The sequence below is a fragment of the Drosophila gunungcola genome, unplaced genomic scaffold (genome assembly GCF_025200985.1).
Source record: "Drosophila gunungcola strain Sukarami unplaced genomic scaffold, Dgunungcola_SK_2 000001F, whole genome shotgun sequence".
In the NCBI taxonomy this organism is placed as follows: Eukaryota; Metazoa; Arthropoda; class Insecta; order Diptera; family Drosophilidae; genus Drosophila; species Drosophila gunungcola.
The window spans coordinates 16,541,482-16,562,802 of record NW_026453197.1 but is presented as its reverse complement, the minus strand read 5'-3'; the positions used below and the strand labels follow the sequence as shown (position 1 = coordinate 16,562,802).

The 21,321-nt window shown below is 41.2% G+C and overlaps 9 protein-coding genes and 1 non-coding gene across 14 annotated transcripts; 5 read left to right on the top strand and 5 right to left on the bottom strand.

Moving 5' to 3' along the window:
* Window positions 1-77: 77 nt before the first annotated feature.
* LOC128261862 (probable ATP-dependent RNA helicase DDX47) lies at window positions 78-2,088 on the bottom strand. Its single transcript, XM_052995778.1, has 3 exons — window positions 1,777-2,088; window positions 1,456-1,714; window positions 78-1,262 (listed from the first exon to the last, which is right to left on the bottom strand). Exons 1-3 carry the CDS (start codon window positions 1,990-1,992, stop codon window positions 157-159), a joined length of 1,581 nt encoding a protein of 526 aa, XP_052851738.1. The 5' UTR covers window positions 1,993-2,088; the 3' UTR covers window positions 78-156.
* Window positions 2,089-2,659: 571 nt separating this feature from the next.
* On the bottom strand, window positions 2,660-5,079 carry LOC128261579 (forkhead box protein C1). The gene is made up of 3 exons (XM_052995350.1): window positions 5,004-5,079; window positions 4,021-4,592; window positions 2,660-3,323 (listed from the first exon to the last, which is right to left on the bottom strand). The coding sequence occupies exons 2-3, from the start codon at window positions 4,490-4,492 to the stop codon at window positions 2,773-2,775; spliced, it is 1,023 nt and encodes a 340-aa protein (XP_052851310.1). The 5' UTR covers window positions 4,493-4,592; window positions 5,004-5,079; the 3' UTR covers window positions 2,660-2,772.
* Window positions 5,080-6,477: 1,398 nt separating this feature from the next.
* Window positions 6,478-7,016, bottom strand: LOC128261660 (uncharacterized). Its single transcript, XM_052995447.1, has 2 exons — window positions 6,881-7,016; window positions 6,478-6,814 (listed from the first exon to the last, which is right to left on the bottom strand). The coding sequence occupies exons 1-2, from the start codon at window positions 6,888-6,890 to the stop codon at window positions 6,528-6,530; spliced, it is 297 nt and encodes a 98-aa protein (XP_052851407.1). The 5' UTR covers window positions 6,891-7,016; the 3' UTR covers window positions 6,478-6,527.
* A 733-nt stretch (window positions 7,017-7,749) lies between these two features.
* LOC128261389 (uncharacterized) lies at window positions 7,750-9,271 on the top strand. The gene has a single exon (XM_052995066.1). It carries the CDS (start codon window positions 7,823-7,825, stop codon window positions 9,161-9,163), a length of 1,341 nt encoding a protein of 446 aa, XP_052851026.1. The 5' UTR covers window positions 7,750-7,822; the 3' UTR covers window positions 9,164-9,271.
* A 337-nt stretch (window positions 9,272-9,608) lies between these two features.
* Window positions 9,609-10,130, top strand: LOC128261671 (uncharacterized). Its single transcript, XM_052995462.1, has 2 exons — window positions 9,609-9,727; window positions 9,794-10,130. Exons 1-2 carry the CDS (start codon window positions 9,718-9,720, stop codon window positions 10,078-10,080), a joined length of 297 nt encoding a protein of 98 aa, XP_052851422.1. The 5' UTR covers window positions 9,609-9,717; the 3' UTR covers window positions 10,081-10,130.
* A 784-nt stretch (window positions 10,131-10,914) lies between these two features.
* On the top strand, window positions 10,915-11,335 carry LOC128261747 (uncharacterized). Its single transcript, XM_052995592.1, has 2 exons — window positions 10,915-10,974; window positions 11,041-11,335. The coding sequence occupies exons 1-2, from the start codon at window positions 10,965-10,967 to the stop codon at window positions 11,310-11,312; spliced, it is 282 nt and encodes a 93-aa protein (XP_052851552.1). The 5' UTR covers window positions 10,915-10,964; the 3' UTR covers window positions 11,313-11,335.
* A 432-nt stretch (window positions 11,336-11,767) lies between these two features.
* LOC128262501 (uncharacterized) lies at window positions 11,768-14,921 on the top strand. Its single transcript, XM_052996803.1, has 3 exons — window positions 11,768-12,299; window positions 12,556-13,116; window positions 13,469-14,921. The coding sequence occupies exons 1-3, from the start codon at window positions 11,889-11,891 to the stop codon at window positions 14,525-14,527; spliced, it is 2,031 nt and encodes a 676-aa protein (XP_052852763.1). The 5' UTR covers window positions 11,768-11,888; the 3' UTR covers window positions 14,528-14,921.
* Window positions 14,922-15,156: 235 nt separating this feature from the next.
* LOC128263589 (U6atac minor spliceosomal RNA) lies at window positions 15,157-15,254 on the bottom strand. Its single transcript, XR_008268457.1, has one exon. It is a non-coding gene; the product is annotated as a U6atac minor spliceosomal RNA (small nuclear RNA).
* Window positions 15,255-15,641: 387 nt separating this feature from the next.
* LOC128261406 (uncharacterized) lies at window positions 15,642-16,320 on the top strand. The gene has a single exon (XM_052995089.1). The coding sequence runs from the start codon at window positions 15,706-15,708 to the stop codon at window positions 16,156-16,158; it is 453 nt and encodes a 150-aa protein (XP_052851049.1). The 5' UTR covers window positions 15,642-15,705; the 3' UTR covers window positions 16,159-16,320.
* Window positions 16,321-16,787: 467 nt separating this feature from the next.
* LOC128261403 (proton-coupled amino acid transporter-like protein CG1139) lies at window positions 16,788-21,235 on the bottom strand. 5 transcript variants are annotated; one of them, XM_052995086.1, is made up of 7 exons: window positions 21,120-21,235; window positions 20,730-20,969; window positions 20,492-20,625; window positions 19,109-19,277; window positions 17,590-18,496; window positions 17,128-17,300; window positions 16,788-17,064 (listed from the first exon to the last, which is right to left on the bottom strand). In XM_052995086.1, the coding sequence occupies exons 4-7, from the start codon at window positions 19,245-19,247 to the stop codon at window positions 16,820-16,822; spliced, it is 1,464 nt and encodes a 487-aa protein (XP_052851046.1). In that variant the 5' UTR covers window positions 19,248-19,277; window positions 20,492-20,625; window positions 20,730-20,969; window positions 21,120-21,235; the 3' UTR covers window positions 16,788-16,819. The 5 variants fall into 5 exon arrangements, with proteins under 5 accessions (XP_052851046.1, XP_052851041.1, XP_052851043.1 ...); XM_052995081.1 differs by lacking the exon at window positions 20,492-20,625; XM_052995083.1 differs by lacking the exon at window positions 20,492-20,625 and having other exon boundaries at window positions 17,590-18,487.
* Window positions 21,236-21,321: the final 86 nt, after the last annotated feature.

Here is a 21,321-nt window from a genome sequence, read left to right as displayed (position 1 = left end):
ACCCTAAAAACAAATTGTGTTGGCAAAATTATCTCTAAAACCGACATTAGGTTGTGCTTAAAAAACGCATTTAAAAATTACATGTACAATTACTTTTTATTAGACAATAGAGTAGCACTAAATAAAATCGAGACTTAACTATAACGTAAATCTGCATTATCTCTTTTGCTTTCCCTTGCTCCAGTTCTTTTTGCCGAAGCCCTTCCTTCCACCACCGCCTCCTCCTCCTCTGCTCGCGCCACTACCACCACCGCCGCCACCCATGGGCTTCATGCGTTTGCGGGCGCCGGTGAAGTGCTCCGAGTCGTCGTGGTTGTCCCCGCCCCGCTTGTGGCCCCTGCCACCTTTGGTGTCCTCCAGATCCTTCAGCTCCAGCTTGGCCGTGCGCTGAGCCTCGGCCACTCGCTCCTGGAGGGCCATCACCTCGTCCTCCTCGCACTTGTACAATGGCAGCTGCTTGCCCAAGAGGTGCTCGATGCGCTGGTACAGCTCAATGTCGTACTGGCTGACCAGGGTGATGGCTTTGCCGGAGCGACCCGCTCTTGCCGTTCGACCCACTCGGTGGATGTAGTCCTTACTGTGCGTGGGTATGTCGAAGTTCACCACCACATCCACATGGGGTATGTCCAGGCCGCGGGAGGCCACATCTGTGGAGATGAGAATCGAACGATTCTTGGCCTTGAATTTGTTCAAAGCGGCCAGACGCTTGTTCTGCGACATTTGACCGTGCAGGGGGATGGCAGCCAAGCCCAATGCCCGAAGCATCAGGGCTGTCTTAACCGTGTTGTTACAGGTGCTGCAGAAGATCATGAAGCTGTTGCCGGCCAGTTCGTTGAGAATGTGCACGAGGTACACGTCCTTGTACTTGACGGGTATAAACAGATACGACTGTTGCAGTTGCTCCACCGTCTGGTACTTGTTGGACACCTCCACCTTAACCGGATCCTTGAGCGAGGCACGCTGCAGTTTCTTCACCTTCTTTGTCATGGTCGCACTGAACAGAAAGGTTCGCCGTTCGCGCGGCAGCACCTTCAGGATCTTGTCCAGTTCCACCTCAAAGTCCATGTTGAGAATGCGATCTGCCTCGTCCATGACCAGGTATTTGATGGCCTTCAGGTTGAAGCCCTTCATGTTCTCCAGGTGATCAACCAGGCGACCTGGTGTGGCAATGATGATATGTGGCTTCTTGGCCAGCTGCAAGCCCTGGGCCACCATATCCATGCCGCCGACTACCACACAGCACTTGATGCCAATGCTGCTGCCTGGAAAACAGAGAAGTTGGCTTTACTATGAGGTGGTCTAAATAAGGATTACAACTAAGGAGTGAGCTTAAGACTCAGAGGTAGTGACGAATAAAGAAATAATAATTTCATATTTTCGTTGGTAAACAAAATCAAAACAGGTGTAACATCATAGTGTAGGGTATATATATTAGGGTCTGGGATGAGAACTCACCAAGCGCCTCGAACTGCTCGCCGATTTGAAAGGCCAGTTCTCTCGTGGGCGTCAGCACCAGGGCAAAATACCGCTGCGGATTCTCGAGCAAGGCGTGCAAAATGGGCAGGGCAAAGGCTCCAGTCTTGCCGGAACCAGTCTCGGCCAGTCCAATCACATCTTTGCCCTGCAGGGCCACCGGAATAGCCTCACGCTGGATCTTCGATGGCGCCTTCCACTTCAGTTCATCGCAGGCTTGGCACAAAGTCTCATTGAGTCCCTAAAAGGAAATTATAAGACTTAGTTGGACGCCGGGGATTAATTTCGGAGACTGGCACATACGAGATCTTTCCAGGTCAGCTTTTGATCCTCAGCTTCGCCTTCTTCTTCTGCTTCGGAGCCACTGGCTGCATCAGCATCCTCGTCGCCACTTTGCGCCTCTCCATTCTCTTCCGCATCCTCGTCATCTTCCACGTCCTCCTCCTCCTCGCCGCTCAGTTCCTCCTCTTCGTCACTGGTTTGCAGTTGCGCCTGCTCGTCTTCTGAAGTTTCCGACATTTTGTTACATGAATTTCGACAAAAATTTGAGCACGCTTTGGATATTACCACCAAGTTTACCACGTGTTCGAATCAAAGAGGCTAACCATTAGAGGTGGACACACATCGATGGCAAAGCGATGTCATCGATATTTTCAAAATATCGCTTCTATCGATGTTTGACAGAGAATATCGATGTATCCATCTCTAACGATATTTTCTTGTTGAAAACTGGCGGCATAACAAGAAAAACTAGCTAGATTTTTGAAAAAAAAAGGTAACGGAAATAACGTTTTAAATTGAAAAAAAAGAGAAATATGTAGTTTTTGATGTGAAAAAGATTTTTGTTTTACAAAAAAGGTTAAAAACAGCATTAATTTTGACAGTGGTAAAACAAATTTCAAATTTTAAATGGTTTTAAAATAATAACAATTTAATAATAAAACAGTCTGCAGATATAAAATGTAAAACCACCATAAATTTATTCTCGCATACAAATTTGAAAGCGAGAAATGCATAATAACTTTCGGAGAAAACAAGAAAAATAAAAACGTTAACACATTGAAAAGTTTTTGTTATTAGGTGAAGACCCAAAAAAAAGTTATGCTGATAAATATTTTATTTTTATAACGATTACGTTTTCACTGATTTAATCTCGAAGTTCGAAGATCGATTCGCACATTTGTCTACCATTTTTAAATAAAATCTTATCAGGGAGAGCTACTTATCGATACAAACTCATTGAAGGCAAATGTTTATTTTCCATTACTTCTGTTATGGTTATGAATGGCATATATGTATTTATAAAGTGTGCTTATGGGCTAGCAGATTTTGACCAGTTGCACGTCGTTTGCGTTTGCCGACGATGGTGCCCAGTCCGGAGACAGTACCCAACTGGAGGAGCAGGGGATTGCTAACCAAGGCGGCGGCAATCCCCAAAACTGCAGCACTGGCCAGCGGGATAAGAAAGCTCTTGGCCAAAAGGGCTTTGGGCGACACGTCGTGGTGGCCAGGACCCGGTCCCTTGTGCGCGGCTATCTCATGCGGATCCAGGGGATACGGATACGCGTACTCTGGCGGGGAATAATGGCCATGGCCCACACCGGCACCTTGACCTGGACGCGATCCATATCCATACACGTCGAATGGTATACCCGCTTCCACACTGGAGCTGCCGAAATAGGCCCCAGTTCCTCCTCCATTTCCATTTCCACCTCCAAAACCAGGTCCTCCTCCTCCTCCTCCTGCTCCGCTGCTGTGGGAGTACTCGTAGGGATACGGATGGGAATCGCTTGCAAAGCTGCCCACGGTCGGTGCATGGGCAGCCCCTCCTCCAGCGGCTCCATAAGGACCTGTTTTTTAAATGATAAAAACGATTAAGCGCTATAGCCTTGTTCTGTACAAAGGTCTATAAATTTAAACCCGACTACTGTTTGGGTAATATTTAGTCAAATTTAAAATATAAACCTTATAAGTTGTAAATTATAAAAAAAAAATATTTATATTTTAATGATTATTAAATAATTCCATTTTAAATAGTTTAGTCTATAATGACTTAATAAATTCAAAAATTTCTTTGTTTGGATACACAATTTACTAACAGTTAAAGTTTAAAGATAGAAACAATAAATTTAATATCAAAATGTTTAAATCTTTAAGGTTTATTAAATTAACCAAATTTACGTTGTTAAACCCTTAATCAAATCTGGTAATTTGCATATAATAAATTTCTTCGTATAGATATACAATGTACCAACTTGTACTTGTTAGTTATAACCTTTCGTAATTTTTATTTTATTGTCTTTTAATGAGTAATTGAAAGTACTTTTAAATAATTACCTCATAAACTGTTCATCATTTACTAAAATATCATAAATGGCTTTCAAACAAGTGAATTTCTTTAAGACGAAATTTCTGATGGACCAGTCAATCATTAGATCAGTTTCGATTTTACGTATAATATTTTCTTTAATTATCTAATTAGATAATAAATCTGATTTTACAGAAAATTTTAATTTGTGAAGATATCCTTTTAGTGACCATACTCACCCACACTGATTCGGTCCTGGAGATTAGCACCTCCAGCTCGCCACTTGTTGTAGGTTTCACTGAGACTTTCGCCCACGCTTCCCAACGAAGGATGACCGCTGGAACCACTCAAAGGAGTCGTTTCCAGGCCTGCTCCACCTCCGGATCCTGGACCCCGACCCCTGTAGAATTCAGGTGGTGGCTCGAAACTTTTGGCGGTGGCCGAACCGGCCAGGTCCAGTTGATTTCCTGCCCGACTGCTGACCCCCACATCGCTGGCATTTTGGGCCACGACGAGACTCATCCAGAACCAGGCCAGACCAAGTGCGATCCGAAGCTTCCGTTTGCAGGCAAACATGATGACTAAGCTCGCCGGCGCCATGTCATCGACTTTATAATGAAGCCCCAGCTCAGGGATTGCAGGCGACTGGCGACTGGCGACAAATTGTGCTGTGCAATTTGGGCTTAAAAGTGTCCGCTTCGTTGAGTCCATCAGTTGCGCCACTCTCGCGGGGAATTTCACTTTCCTTAGCAGGTTGCGTCTAAGCAAGCACCTCTCTGGGAACTGCAATGCTAGACCTTATATGAGTGCACTGAAAAAAAATTATTTCATAATTCCCTTAAAGAAATATTTATACATACATGCGAGTAAATCAATAAATTATATAATAATTTATTTAGATCAATAAAAACCAAAAGCTTTAATTTTGTATGAATTTTTAAAAAGTTATTGACTGAAAAACTAAAAAAATGGATTAAATGCATAAGACACTTTTGTTACATTTTTTTATAGATTAAAAGTTTTAGTTGTATCAAATGCTTAATTATATCAAGGTATTATATAGATAATTTTTTGAAGCCATTAAAAATATATTAATCTGCTATGCAACAGGTTTTTTAGCCCAAAAATCGAGTCTGATTAAAAACATTCTTCTTCCCAGTATAGTTCTTAATAAAACAAAACAATTTAAATAACATTATAATCTTTTTTTAAGTGCACTTACCAAGTGGTAACCGGCATTCATAATGTGAGGGTTCATGGTGGCAAAAATCCGAAAGGGAAACTACTCGAACCCCCCCCCCCCCATCGCAAAATGATGAAAGATCGAAACGCAGTCAAGAATTGTTAAGAAATTATCACCGTTCCCGTTGGCTGCAACCGACAAAAACGGCAGCAACATTACCCGAAAGACATGACCAATTTATTAGATATATGTCTAATTTTAGAAGCGAGATGCAAATCGATCTAAAATGGTAGCGCCCCTGATGTCTTGTGTTTCCGGCAGAAGCTACGCGATTGCAAAAATGGATGTCTATGGAAACGTGTCACCTTATCAGCTTATTGGGAATTGCGCTGGTATTTCGCGGAGTTTCGCTATCTCCGCAAAGCAGGGAAATTAAATGTGAAACATTGCGCCAATTATCGCAACATGTCGAATACTTTTTCAAATAGTTTTTGTTCAACACATACGGTGCACCAATGTTATCTTAAGCCAAATGTTTTTGTATCTAATCTAATGTGTCTGCGACCTTATTGTTTCTATTGCATTATGAGTAAGGACATATATATAGACATCTTGACGTATAATTAAGTAATAGTGCAAGTAAATCCCACTTCATCTGCACTATGTCATAACTGTGAAAGCTAGAGTACGCGAATTCTTAAGCTCAGTGCCACTGAAGGGCACTTAAGCTGCACTGTTTTGTAGCCTAAGTGGCTTAACTTGCAATAAGTAAAAATATTTGCTATCAATAACAGTGCAAGTAAAGGGTCCTTAAGCTTTTTTTTACCTAAATACTCATAAAAAAGTTATTATAAAATTTAATGCAATTTTTATTAAATGTATTCATTTTATGTTTTAAAGTTTTTCTAACATGAGTGCACATGTATTTTAGTAATAGCTCTTATCAAGCAAAATGCCTCTTAATTTGGGAAAAAATTTGTGACAAATTTCTAAAAATCAATTTTTTTTTAATTATTATAAGTATATACAACATTTCTAGATCATTTATTTCTTAACTGTAGTTAAAAATTTAAGAATACTGTTTAGTTATAAGCAACACCTAACTATTTAGTTTTGTTGTTTAATAGCTTCCGAACTATATATTTTAGATTGATCTCTTATTAAATGAAAAGATTGCGAAATCTAGAGAGCTATACAATATATATATATCCAAAATTACCATTATTTAAATGAAAATAAATGACGTCCTATTTATATATAATATATATATATATATATATATATACACCCGTCCACAGTGATGATAAATAGGATGTCATTTATTTTCATTTAAATAATGGTAATTTTGGATCAGGTATGAGATCGAACTAGCCAAATTTATCCATATTTGCAATGCTAAATTCAATTTCTTGTTAAAACACAAAATATTGAAGTTAATCCTAGGGCAACCAAGTGAAACAATAATCTAAAGTAAACATGCCGATTGATTTTACCAGCACATTGACAATTCAAGTAGTGATTAATATTGCAGTTAATTTATTTATTTGAACAAATGAAGTGAATTTAAGCACAGGGCCAAGTCCATGTCCAGTTTTTCCATGGAACGCACGTCCTCAGTGTGGTGTCGAATCCGGTGGGTTCACCAGTATCTTCCTCGCACGTGATGGCGACCGCCGCTTGGGATCCAACGGAGGCGCACCACCAGAAGCGGGTGGGATCCCAGAAGTTGCGGATCTTGACCTGCAAGTTGGTGGAGTTCCTGCAGTCGGGCTGGTTGTTGCCATCGGGATCGCAGGTGTAGACGCCGGAGAAGAGCGCCATGAAGAGGGCGAGGCTGAGTAGAAGTAGGGCTACGAATCGGAGAAGAGTCCTTTAGAATCTCATTTTATTTCCAGGAGGATTCGCAGATGGCTTACCGGTCTTCATGGTTGAGTTGTGACTGCTTCCGTGACTGTGCTTTGACTCAAACAATTGGCAAGTTTATATACCCCAGACCCTCTGATACTACACTGATACTACCTTCCAATAACAACAGCTATCTCCCTGGTTGAGAAGCCTGTGCAAAATTCTATTTTGGCAACGACATGAAATGGTTTCAAAATAATCGTGCCGTGTTTCGCCGGCCGTATCTGAATCCCAATGAATTCTCGAGCCCCTAAGTTTTAAGTTGACGCAATAGCTTGATAAGATGGGGGTCTTTGGGAGGCCAGGCAGTCTGCTGCCCAAGAAGGGTGGGAATTTCAACCGTGAAGTACAACTCTTAACTTAAATGATTGTTTATAAAGGCAACACCCTACTGCTTATACAAGTATTTGCTCGATTAAGATTTACAGACTCTTTAAGCTTTACGTAAAATATTACGCAGAACCAATTTAATTAGATATAAATAAAAAAATACTTTTTTTATACCCAAAATATTTGTATATTCCTAAACAAAATAATGTTTTCATTTTAAATGCCAAATAGAGTTTTTTCAATGACACACAAAATCAGCTCTTCTATTATACATTAGTATGTAAATTCCGCTATTTTTCCACTAATTAATTTAAAAGATTGTATTATCTTCAAAATATAAACACGATTGTTGATATTTTTCCACTTCTATTGCCATCTTAAAATTGAAAGCAGTTACATAGTTCATATCTAACCCTTAGATTGATCTAACTACAGGTATATCTTGGGACATGCAATAGAAAGCTAAAGGCAATTTATCTCAAGAATATTAGCAAGAAACAATATATTATTAACAGATATTTATTTATGGCAAGAGGTGAAATCTCAGTAGGCCACACAAGTGGCACACATCTAATTTCTCCGCACAGTAATGCTTCCAAATTCCTTGTGATCGACCCGTAGTGATGGAGTCGAGGGTGGCCAGTAGTGGGGGTCAGCCGAATACCATTATGATCCAGCTGGTGTCCCAGCAGCCGAGCTCCAGCGGACATGCGCAGGCCATGCCCATCTCGGTGCAGGCGATTCCCCTGTTTCCCGGTTCCCAAACAGCCAACGAGCAGTCTCGGCCATCGGACTCCATGTCCCCCAATATGAGAGCTCCGGCCAAGACTCCTCCCCGAATGCACTCAAGAATCCGACCCGAAATGTGCGCTCCACCCAAGCGGATGTCTTCGCAGAATGAGTTCAAGTGCTCCTGTCCCCGGTATTCCTCCAGTGGAGTTAACCAACCGCCGGTGCGCTACGTGGTCCGTCCAGCGGACCGAATGCTCCCCATCTACATTCCTCCACCTCGCATTGCCAGCAATTCTGTGGGCAATGTGCGGGGTGGGCGGATGGAAAGGGAGTGTCCTTGCTGTGGCGGTCTAATGATTCCGGGAAAGGAGACTTCGGGACTTCCTCCACCAGAAGAGACAGAGAACCCTGGTCGCCGAGATCAGGCCACCAATACCGATGGGCAAACGGATCTGGTGAACCTACAGACGATCTGCGAATCCTTGGGACGTGCTGTGATGGCAGCAGCCATGGCAGCCATGGAATCAGCCCAGAAAAACCATTTGGAAAAACCCACACTCGTTAGTAGAAGTACTGGTCCTGATCCCAAGGACCCATCCAATATTACTTTTCAGGAGCACACACCATCGCCCTCACAAACCAAGCAGAAACAGTTGGAAACGGAGATTACAGGTGATGAAACACCATCAGCGGGTGAGAACATTTTCTCGGATGATGACCATCGCACATCCAAGCAAAAAACCAGCTTTTCGAAAACAGTGCTCGTAGGAAGAAAGCTGACTGCTAGTGAAAAGTCTTCGGAGGAGATGGTGGAACTGACGATACCTTCACTTCTATCTGATGGACGTTTCCGCGTGGAATATCCCAAAACACCCAGACCAACACCGGAGTTCATTCGGGCATCTGTGAACCTACCCTATGGATCCGCGTCAGAGCATTCCCGCCTGACTTCCGGTGCCTTGGAAACTGGGAGGACTCCCATCGGGAATAGCAATATAATCAGTATGTGCCAGCGAGCTGGTCTTGTCCTGGCAAAGCCATTAACTTCTGCAGGGAAACATTTAGTCGGAAATCAAGCCTCTGCATTGGTTGCAGCTGAAGATTACCGGAGTGCCTCGATAAGGAGAAGGTTACCCACGGAAAAGCTCCCTCAAGCTAAAAGTACAGAGACTTCTGGCCCAACATCCCCCAACTCATCCCTGACTGCAGTAAAACAGTCAGAGGATCCATAACCAAGCAAAAACCTACATTATTGTAATGCAAAATTGAAAGTCCTTTTAACGAAGCCCTTTTAGTCTATAGTCTAGTCAAATAAAAGAATTTACAAAACTAACCAAAGAAAAAACAGGCAAAAAAATTGATTGAGTTTTAATATAAATTTTACATTACTCATTATTGACCTGTAAATATAAAATTAATACTGCGTATTAATAATACCCCTGAGAAGTTTGTCTAGTTCTAGTTTTCAGCATCACCTAGAAGAGTCATATATTTTCTAATTTTATATAATTTATTAAGCCATTTGCAATTGCTTTTGCACTTTTAGGGGCTCGAGAATTCATTGGGATTCAGATACGGCCGGCGAAACACGGCACGATTATTTTGAAACCATTTCATGTCGCTGCCAAAATAGAATTTTGCACAGGCTTCTCAACCAGGGAGATAGCTGTTGTTATTGGAAGGTAGTATCAGTGTAGTATCAGTGTAGTATCAGAGGGTCTGGGGTATATAAACTTGCGAATTGATTGAGTCAAAGCACAGTCACGGAAGCAGTCACAACTCAACCATGAAGACCGGTAAGCCATCTGCGAATCCTCCTGGAAATAAAATGAGATTCTAAAGGACTCTTCTCCGATTCGTAGCCCTACTTCTACTCAGCCTCGCCCTCTTCATGGCGCTCTTCTCCGGCGTCTACACCTGCGATCCCGATGGCAACAACCAGCCCGACTGCAGGAACTCCACCAACTTGCAGGTCAAGATCCGCAACTTCTGGGATCCCACCCGCTTCTGGTGGTGCGCCTCCGTTGGATCCCAAGCGGCGGTCGCCATCACGTGCGAGGATGATGCTGGTGAACCCACCGGATTCGACACCACACTGAGGACGTGCGTTCCATGGAAAAACTGGACATGGACTTGGCCCTGTGCTTAAATTCCCTTCATTTGTTCAAATAAATAAATAAACTGCAATATTAATCACTACTTGAATTGTCAATGTGCTAGTAAAATCAGTCAGCTAGTAATATGTACAGCTTAACATTTTATTAAGGAAATGTTTTGATAACAAAAGAAATTAAAAACGACTTACTGAATCTTAGCTATGTTGTTGTTATATATATTTTTAAAAAACTAATTCTTATAGTCTTATTAAGTTAAAAATAAATCAAAAGTTGGATAACTTTCACTGTTAAAGCTTTCAATCTGAGCGAAAAAAGGGGATTATTGTTATGGGCTTAAGATTGGTTAATCATTGTATTGTGTGTGGGAAAAAAATGTATTTCCTAAAAGTTTATAAATATAAAAATAAAGCTTTGAATTGAAACAAATGTTTAATTGTATTTTCTTTTTTCCTGTGCAAATTCCCCTCATTTAAAAAAATTTAACCATGACTTAGAAACGTTATTGTCCAACTTACAGAATATTTTTTTTTTGTGACAGGCTAACTCAAACATCTTCTTTTAAATTCAAAGGGTTTTTAGTCTGACCTTACACATATTAAATTTTAATATAGTTACTCAACAAAGACTTATTCGAATCCTAAACAATGTTATTTAATTTAATAGAAATTGCATCAGTCACATCATTAGCCAAATCATCAATTTAAACCAGCTGAAATTGGTGAAATATAGGTATGATTTCTTGGTGGCGTCAACTCATGAGATTATTTTTAAACGATTTCATGTTCGCTCCAAAATAGAACTTATCATGTCAATAGTACATAGTGGTACAATGCTGCAGGGATAGATAGCAGAGTGTTATAAATGGTTGAAAGTTGGGTACGGATGTCATTCAGTTTTAATCACCTGAACTAGCACAATGAAAGCCGGTAAGTTTTTTGCGAGACCTAACATTCCTGAAAATTTGAAGTACTTATGGAGGATTCCGCATTCAGCTGTAGTCCTTCTGTTCCTGGCCCTTTACGTGGCTGTCCACGCCGACCTGGCCTGCAATCCCGATGGCGATGGCGAACCGGACTGCGTGGGTCGCTCCGGACAGGTATCCCGCGACTTCTGGGATCCCACCCACTACTGGAAATGCAACAGCTCCGGCAAAGCCGTGCTCACCGCTTGCGAGTCGGAAACGGGATTCGATCCCAAGGTTGGAGCATGTGTGCACTGGAGCGTTTGGCAGTGGTATCCACCATGTCCCGAAACATCCACTTGAGCAATAAACTTTGAGGCACACTATTCGTTGTTCATTTTCTTTTCTGACTTGAGGGTTTTATTTAGACTCAAATGGAGATCACTGACCACAAACTGAGAAAAAAAGACAGCTCAAAATTAAGAAGAACTTGGCTTGTAAAATATATGATATACATTTCAGTATTACAATCAATAAAAAAAAAAAAAAGGCGGAGCACTGAAAAATACGTTTCTGACAATGAATTTTTGTTTCATAATAATAAAAACTTATATTATAATAATAATTTTGTTCAGATGTAGACTAACGTTGGTATTTTTCGATTGCATGAAAAGTAAAATCTCGAAGCCGTTGGATTCGAACCTGTAACTTATAGGAACTTTCAACTAAAATCTTTTAAATCCGGGTAAATAACAGTTTAAATAGTTAAAATCTATTATGAACTGACTGCTCTGCACTGAGTCTTATTTCTGAATTCCCTCTTTCTAATTTAATTATTAATCATAAAGAACCCCTATGTGACACTCACAAAATTCTCATAGTTTCTTAAATTTGTTGTGTTTACTTTATTTGTTGTTAACAAATCGCTTAACTAGGGACATGGGTAAGAAGTTAGGAGAGGAATTGGAGCTGCCAGTAGCCAGTTGGCATCGTGGTCTATCCCTCATTCAAATGCAGGCGGCTGATCAGTTGGCAAATACCTTGACATACGATATCAGAGGCACACGGGATTGTCTTTTGCGCCTGGGAGTGCGTCCGCTGGTCAGGAATCAGCAACTCCTCAGGATTGTGCAGCTAAGTCGTGGTCAGAAGCTGGCCTTTCTATACTTCCTGTACCAGGAACACTACAAATCTAGCGGTCCATGTGGAAAATACACGATTAATGGACAACTTCTGCTTTCGGCCATCGCCTATCTGGATCTGCCGGCCACTTTTCGAGCGCTGGACAAAGTTCTACCACTAAGCTGGAATCGTGTCAGATTATTAAATGCTACACCTGGCCCACAAAAGGTTAGTAAAGAAACAGGGGGACTTGAGTTCGAAACTATTTCTGAATTGGGAGTCAAAAACCCCCAACCAATCAAAAAAAAAAATTAACTTTGTAAAACTAATAAATTTATTAAAGTAGGTTTAAGCAAATTACTTTTAAAAATACTTTTTAAAATAATTCTGTTTTTACAACTAAAACTTTTACTTTAAGTACAAATATACTTTTAAAAAAAATACAGTAAATCTATAGATTTCTAATTTATTGTTGAATTTACAGAAGAAGTCTCGACAGCCCTCCTTCGTAACTCCAAATCCAACCATGTATGAATCGTATAAGCAAAACGAGATGGAAGACGAGATGCCTCTGGACTTACGGGCCACTTTTCGAGCACTCGACAAAGTGCTTTCCTCACAAATGGCACAAACAAAGACTCGTCGTTCGACGGGTGAATCTCGCAAAAAAGCAAAGCCCTACTTTCAGAAGCAGCCCCGTCCAAAATCATCCCGCCCATCCACCTATTATTCAGCGAATTTCCCGCTGTTTAAGGTGCAGATACCCAACGAGGAGGGGGATCCAAAAGACGATGACGACCGATGGTTCGCCGACTTTGAGCTCCATCCGATCCAGCGCACAGTGAAGGCGGTAATCAACCACGAGCTCTGTCACCTGTTCGATCAAGTAGACGAGGCACCCAGCGATCCTGAGGCACAGGATCAGGAACCAAGGAATCTGTGCCAGTTCCATGAGGAAACCCGATCTCAGGAGCGAAAGGCTTTCCTCCTCGAACAGCAACAAAGATACCTGGATATGATCGACATGGAAAAGAGAGAAAAGCGGGTGAGTTGGGTAGTCTTGAGCAAATTATACTAATGCGTTTGCCATTTTAAAAATTTGAGAAGTTTTTAAATATTTTAAGTAAAGTGAAAAGCAAAATATTGTTTTATTACATTTTGTTAAGCCCTTGATTTATTTAATACTTTATATTTATATACAATATTTATACTTCATTATTAAAAGAAGAATTCATTTTTTAAATTTTTTTTCCTTAAACCCATCTCTTATTTCATCTTATTTGCATAATCAAAAATAATCTGATACTGTATCTAAAGAGTATTATACAATTTTTATATATTATATATATATATATATTACTTTTTAATTTTTATATATTGTTATTTCCTCCAAAAAGTTAACAAGGGAGCGGATTGTGTATCACCTGAACCGGGACGTGGATGAGTACCTTCTTAAGTTCGGCGACAAGGGCTGGAGTCCCGGAGTGCCTGCCATGCGGAAACCCGGCTGTGCCGCCTGCAGTGAACTGGTCCACGTGAGCCTGGAGACTCCTCCCCAGGTGCTGCTCCTCGAAGGTGAATGGGGACGACTGTACGACAGGAGTGGGCCCAAGATGCGGTTATGTGGGGGTGAGGATGGGAACCGAAAGTCCCCGAAAGAAAGGACTACTGGTTACTTTACGGCCACCAGGAGTCACAGCCCCTATGCCTTTAACTATCCACGGATATTCGAACCTTTGGACGGCAAAGAGCCTATTGGGAGTTCCGTGATCAAAGCCCTCGACGAAGATGAGGAATGGCCTGTGCCCAGGACAATTAGGAGGGGCCACATCGACGAAGCTATCTCACGGTGTGTGCGGAAAATCTTTGAGAAGAGTTTGCTGGCAGTGCCATGTGTGGCCACGCCCAAAAGGTCCCAGGAACGCCTCGTCTATGACCGCAAACGGGTCGATCCGGATGACGAGGAGTTCATGGACCAGATGCTGAGCGATGCCTTCCTGGTTCTCCAACGTGATCGCAGTCTTGTGCTGGCCAGCCTGCCCGATGCTCACCAATTGCCGGAGCTGCGGGAGTGGATACGGCGGCGATATGGCAAGCGATATGGTCCACAAACCGATGCGGAGGCAGAAAGGGCTAAGCAAAAGACATTGAAACTGGCCGGGATGGAGAGGAAATTGGTTCCGCTGTTGGCTAACATAGATCCCCGGACGGTGCAGACAAGGCCCGTGCCCTATACCCTCTATGAGGACATCATGGCCGTGGCTAATCAGTTCAAGAAATCGTTCCGGGAGAACGTCCTGCAGATCATCCTCAAGCAAACGCGACTCTGCTGGCAGGCGCAGCACCATCTGCGGGTCAACAATAGTTCCGGACTCCTTCGCACCTTCTTCACATATCTACCGAGCTGCTCCAGCGACAGAGATCCCACCTTGAGTCTCTACTTGGCACAGAAATAGTTGGCTCCAAATAGTTAAACTTCCTATTTTACATGCTTTTTTTAATACCCCATATTATTTCATATATATCTTATCAAATAGAATGAACATCTTTGAACCTAGATGGTTTCATTCTGTTTGGAAAAGATAAATGTGATTATAGGTGATATTCATTCAAAATATCAGCTCTAAAATAGGATATCAATCGGCTCACTTATTTTTATTCGAAATTAATTTGTTTTAAATTTTCTTTATTATTTTTAACCATTTGACAAGGGAGCTGAATCGCTTTCAAATTTCAGTGTAACTGAATTAGCTAAACATTTTTATTAAATGTCAACACACATTCCTCTTTATGTATATAGGGAGCTAACAACAAATTAATGTTTATAATGGCAGTCAAAAATTCAAATTAAAAATAAAATTTATAAAATAATAATTTTTAAAATAATAATTTGAAAATGTTTCCGCATTTTGTCTACCTATATCCACTTAAAGGCTTTGCTGTTTAATTGGTGCAAATAAAAATAATAATTTAAATTGTGGATGGCTCAAACGTTTCTTACTTTTCTAGTGGACAACTTCTGACAATTCAGCATTTTATTTAATTTTTATAAATAATAATAATATAAAAAAAAGGCTAGTAAACAAAAAAATTGTGGACGGCTTTGTCTTGTGCCTAGCCGACCGTATATGTGTTCCATCCTTGTCTAGGGGAGTGCTAACTTGCTCTCCTTCCAAACAACACAGTAATCTGTGTTGATTGCCGCCTTTTATAGGTACGCAGCACGGAATAAGCACTTGGGAATTTTAAGCCAACCGCTTTTGAAGGAGAGTGCATTTGTTCGACTATAACTTACTTAACTAACTTTTTTTATGTGTAGTTACTTATTTAAGTAGTGGAATTTTAGTTTAAATAAAACATATGTTACTCTGCTAGCATTGACACTGAAATTAATGGCTTTGATTGACTTCCCGTATTGGAAACCTGCAACGTGACATTGACGACAACTCCGAATGGCCACAAGGGCCAACGGTGACCCAGTCATTAACCATATGACCACGTCTTACCACCGAAAATTTGTTAACCCAACCACGTATTTACCGAGAAACATATAAAAAGACATGTTGCGAACAGCAGGTTATCAATCATCAACGATTCCATCAACAGTTCGGTTATCTTTACTATCGAATACAATATGGGCAATCAAATAAAGACTTTCTGTTCCTTGCTGGTGGTGATCCTGGCATTGGGAGCAACAGCAGCTCAACCAGCCAGATTGGGAAAGCAGCTACAGAGGCAGCAGGCAGCACCATACCCATCCGCCGAGGAGCTGAAGCCAGAGGTTCCCTTCGAGGAGGGAGTGTCCCAGTCGGAGCCCGATCAGACCTATGGTCCGCCGGATCTGACCTACGGACCTCCGCCCACCGATGCAGTGGAGCAGCTGCCCACGGATGAGGAGCCGCAGGACTTTACACCCGATCCGGATGCAGAGGAGGTTCAGCCCAGCCAGCAGGCTCCTGCTCGTCTGACCAAGCAGATCAGGAATCGTCCACAATCCCAAGGATTGATACTGCTATCCTCGAGCCCATTCCGTCTGCTCAACTCCAATGCAATCCCAGTTCCAATACCGATTCAATCTTTGTGGTAGAAAACACTTGATTATTATTTTTATAAACATTATATTAATTATTGTCTTTTGTTATCCGTTAAACCATTAAAGAACATTTGTCGATACACCAAATTGATGTACTTTAAAAGATCATTTTGCGGGCTGAGTACATATACTACAATAATTACAAATATAAGAACGATAAAAGTATGCAGATAACTTTAGCTAACTTCGGTTTTTTTTGGGAAATTCTCGGCAGCTGCTTTGGAATGTTCTGTCTGCCCCGACCTAGACTACATAGTAAAAGCTAAATAATAATTTATTTAAGAATACTACGTAAAATCACTTTTGGCATTGTGCGGTCCTCGAGTTAACACAGAAATATTCTCCCAACTAACGAACTGAACAAACATACATTGTAAAACTTTCTACTTAAAATGCTAGTTATTGTCTCTGGTACGATTGCAGCTAAATTGATAAAGCAACAAAAATGCAAATAAATCGCGATAATAATAAATTAAAGACACTAGAGCACCGCCACTGGACCGTTACCAGTTTTGAAGAAGGGAAACAACTAATGGTAAACATATTTGTAGTCTGACTGCTACTACATAAAGCCTTCGTCATAAATTCGCACACATTTTGTAGGCAGAACTAGCCAAATCTCCTGTTTTCGTTTTCGTTTTTGCCCACATCATTTTTAGTGGGTCCTGTCGTTTAGGATTTGAGCCAAGCTGGCCCAGGTGCCAAAGACAAAGCCACAGAGTCCGAAGATCAGGATGAGAAAGTCCTTGCACAGCATCCAGTTGTAGCGCCCGTAGCCAACGTTATAGAAGGTAATAATTTCGATGATTGGCGGGGCAATGAGCGCCAAAGCTGAGCTGCTCACAGCTCCCACCAGCGAGATAATGGAGCCCAGATTGGGAATGCAGGTGGCCAAAAGAACTAGGAAAGAATTCAAGTCAATACAAACAATAAACTTGGATATGAACTTAGTTGAGATCTTACAGGTAAACGTGACTAGAACGACTCGCAGGACAGTGGCCGACAGATCCTTGGCCTGGGTTGTGTCAAAGTGACTCCTCACAAAGGGCTCCACAATGTTTACGGGCACATAGAACTGCAGAGTGTACGAGAGGAATATGGCCACCGCCATGGAAATGCGCACCAACTGGGAAAGTCTAAAAGGTAAGGAATATAATATATTGAAATAAGTTAGGGGTTATATCAGGTATCCAAAAACAAAGTGATTTAAAGAGAAGTCTATAAAGAAACTGTATTATTTAAAGTTATATCTACTTTGTCACAATTTAATTGGATATATATTTTATTAAAGGTTGTGGTACTAAATGAGATAGGTGGGAAAAATGTCCCCTATAATACTTGAATGCTTAGCTAGGTATACATATATAATCCACAAATTAAGATCGTTTAAGCTAAAGATTAGTACTGGAAATTTTAAGGACTTACGTTTCGCCCTGCGGCAGATTTAGGGTTATGCTGCCCTCCACATGTTCGCCGTACTTCAGGTAGCCAAAAAACCCGACCGCTGTGTAAAGGCAGGCCACAATCACCATGCCCGTGTTGAGGACACCCGTGGTGCCGCCAAAGTCCTCGGGAGTGCGCATATTATTCTCCAAGGGCAGGACCACGCCAATCCCCTCGAACGCATAGATGGCGGTGCCGAAGTAGAGCGGCAACGTGGCCCAGGTGGCCACCGGTTTGACCGTGTGCACATCCGGCAGATCCTGCAGCATGTACGAGAAGCTAATAGCCAGACCGGCCACCGTGAGAAGAGCGGCGATTAGCGAAACGGGCGTCAGGTACTTGAGGTTCCGCACCAGATTCAACAGGATCATGGGGCCCAGCATAATGAGCAGATAGATCTGCACGGGCATCTTGTAGTAGTGATCCATCACGTCCTTGATGTTCAGCGCCACAAACAGAAAGTAGACGCAGCAGAAGCCGATTTGGGTGATGAACAGGAACGTGGTGATGATCCGTCTGGCCAGAGTCGAGTACCTGCGCAGCCCCAGCGGTCCCGACTCAAAACTGCAGTACGCCACCTCCGAGAAGTTCAAGGCCGGCTGCTGGAAACGCTGGCACAGCTCGTGGGAGCACTTGACCAGCATGTGCATGCAGTGAGTGCAGATGGCGCCCATGATCAGGGTGCCGAAGAGGCCCACGTACAGACCGGCGTTCTTGAAGGCATCCGGCATGGCCAGAATGCCCGTGCCAATGTTGCCCTTCAGCAGATGGACCAGGGTGTCGAAGTTGGACGTCGGGTGCTCCAAAGTGCGATGGTGGGTGGGGTTGTAGCTGGACTTGTCCGTCGCGCCGTGCTCCTCATCTCCAGATCCCGAGGCTGCTGCGTGCACTCACGGAAAAAAATCGAAACAAATATAAGTACATCGTAACTCAATATTAAAAATTATTAAAATTAAATTTGTAGTTCTTAAGCTATTTTATTTTAAAAATATAAAAAATCGAAATTTAGTTTGGAATCATTTATCAAAAGAAAAATGTATAAATATTACTGTGACAACTTTGGATTGTCCAGAATTTATAGAGATGTTGGATTTATGAAACACCAGTGATTAACTTAACAGATAGATTGACTCAAAAATGATTAAGAGGGAAATTTTTTTGCTGGGCATTGTTTATATATTAATTTTAAAATATCCTGTGGTTAGAAGAAGTATATTCTGACAAAAATAAAAATTATAGAGCGACTTTGTCATTTAACCCTTTACAAGTTAGTGATACACGCATTATCACATAGAATATATATCCAACATTAAAGCTAAATATTAATTATATATGTAATTTTAATTGACCCATGTTTAACAATTTTTTTTAAACATTTTTAACAGGTGTTTTCAAGTCAAATAGTAAAAACACTCAAATTTAGCTTTAAATAAAATTAATTTAAGATGCATATAAGCCTCGTTTTAACAAGATTTATTGATAAGGCGGATCCCAAACTCACCTGCTAGGCTGTCCTCGCTGTGCACGTTGACCAGCGTGTTGTCCGGCGGAGAGCTCCGCACGGGTCGAGCCGCCGATCCTCGGCTGCCCTCGTAGTCGGAGGCGTCACTCTGCAGGAGCAGCGGCTGGCGTTCCGTCATCTTTTTCTTGCGCGGCGCACCCTCGGAAAACTAGAAAAATTAATACGAAATGAACTAAGAGCGATGCTGTATAAGATGCGACCTCTCTGCCTGCACAAAACGCACTAAAATTGAGACTTGAGACGCCCGCTTTTCGCCTCGGAAATTTTCCGCTGACTCAGATTTCCACGCGTATAACAATAGGAGGTGCAGATAGTGCGCCGGATAGTGGACAGCAAACGCGTGCCGGGGGCGAAGTGGAAAATTTCGACCATGCTGATAGTCGGACTCAGCCTTGGACTTGACTCAAAGTGCACGATTAAGTTGATCTTTACATTACTTTGCATATGGCTCCGATTAAGCTTGCTTCCGAAGTCGATATTAAAAATTCGCGAGTACTACAGTATATGTAGATTTAAATCCGAAAACACGGAGACGAGTCGCAAAAACAAGCTATACAAGGCGATAAGACCGGCAGTCTGTAAGCCTGCAAAGCCACCGAGCATACCACGAATCGCAATTATATATTTATTATATATCTAGACGGTGAATCAAATATCCACCCATTATATTCTGATTATTGAATTAGTGACTCAGCAGTGAGAGAGTTACTGAAGTTACATGCCCGTATTATTCATTTTTCTGATATTTAATACTTTCAATGTGGAAACTAGATATGTTTTCGAAGCTAATCAATTTGTAAACAAACAAAGTTTTAACAAATATGTGCATGTGATATATAATACTTTGATTTATCCGGAGAAAACTTATATAACTCGAATAAAAATAAATTTAAGGTAAAATAACTAAACAAAATTTTAAAAGATACCTCTTCAAAATGGGGATAATGGTTTAATTCAAATTTTGGGTTTGAAAATACCATATAAAAACATGTGCAAGTAATCTTAATCTTTAAGACATTAAATAAGTGTGTATCATATAAATTTGAGGTGAGATAAAACTTTGATAAATTTTAAGTTCAAGTTTTTCTTTTAAACAATTTCTATCTATTTTTAGCCGACCTAAATTCTATATAATGAACAAATGTGTAGTATTTTCACGAGATAAAAGGTATTATATCGTCTTAAATCTTGACAAACAGCATACTTATGTCAAGAAACCTTTATTGGAGCGCAATAACGAATTCAAACAAAGCATTAAGAGTTCTAACTTATTTTTTTTTGTTTTATCTTGCATCACAGACTTGCACAACAAAGTGCGACATTGCAGAGATACATATGTATCTGTATCTTGTTTTCACTTACAGAGAATATCGCAAATTAGATGGATCCCAAAGTGAGATTGTGGGTGTTTGTACTATAAGTATATTGATTTGTTGTAGTCGTGTCGGTACTCGGCTTTTGGTCAGTTGTGCAAATAATAATCTTGGAACTCAAAACTGTAAAAAAAAACCATAATTAACAGATGGACGACAAAAGCAAATAAAACCCATTCAGCATGCGCATTTGGATGGATGGATTTAAAATGGATGGGTGTTGCTACCTGTTGAAGGTTCGTCAGTGGCGTCAGGTCCTCCATTGATTTTTTCCCGCTTGACACTGACAATGAAAAAAAGGTGCTGGTGCTCCTGCGAAGGTCACGGCGTTGTGGCGCGATTGCGTTTACTTTTTATCAGTGTGGAAAGCAAATCAAGTTGGAACAGAAGACGTGCAAAGCTCCATTAATTACAGAATTGGGGTGCGTGGTGGAGGAGACCACGGATGCCAATTATCTTTTCCCAGTCTGCGAATCGAACAGAGTAGACATCAACAATGAATCATGTTGTATTCATTCATTAACAGCAGTTACAGTCGCCTAACTGATAGTAAGTATTTATTATTGTGTTGCAACACATGTTATCCTTTTATTGTTGCCACTGCTTCACACACATACGTTACAATTTTCCTCGAATTTAACTCGCAATAACAATTGGCTCTCACTCCAAAACAGCACTGAGCAGCAAAACCAAAGCAAAACACTAGTAATCGAGTTTGGTTGTTTTCCGTATCTATCGATTATTTTGGTGATTAGATGGTACAGTGAAACTCAAATAAGAAATAAATATGAACATGCTCAATCTCTTTAACGTCAAGAT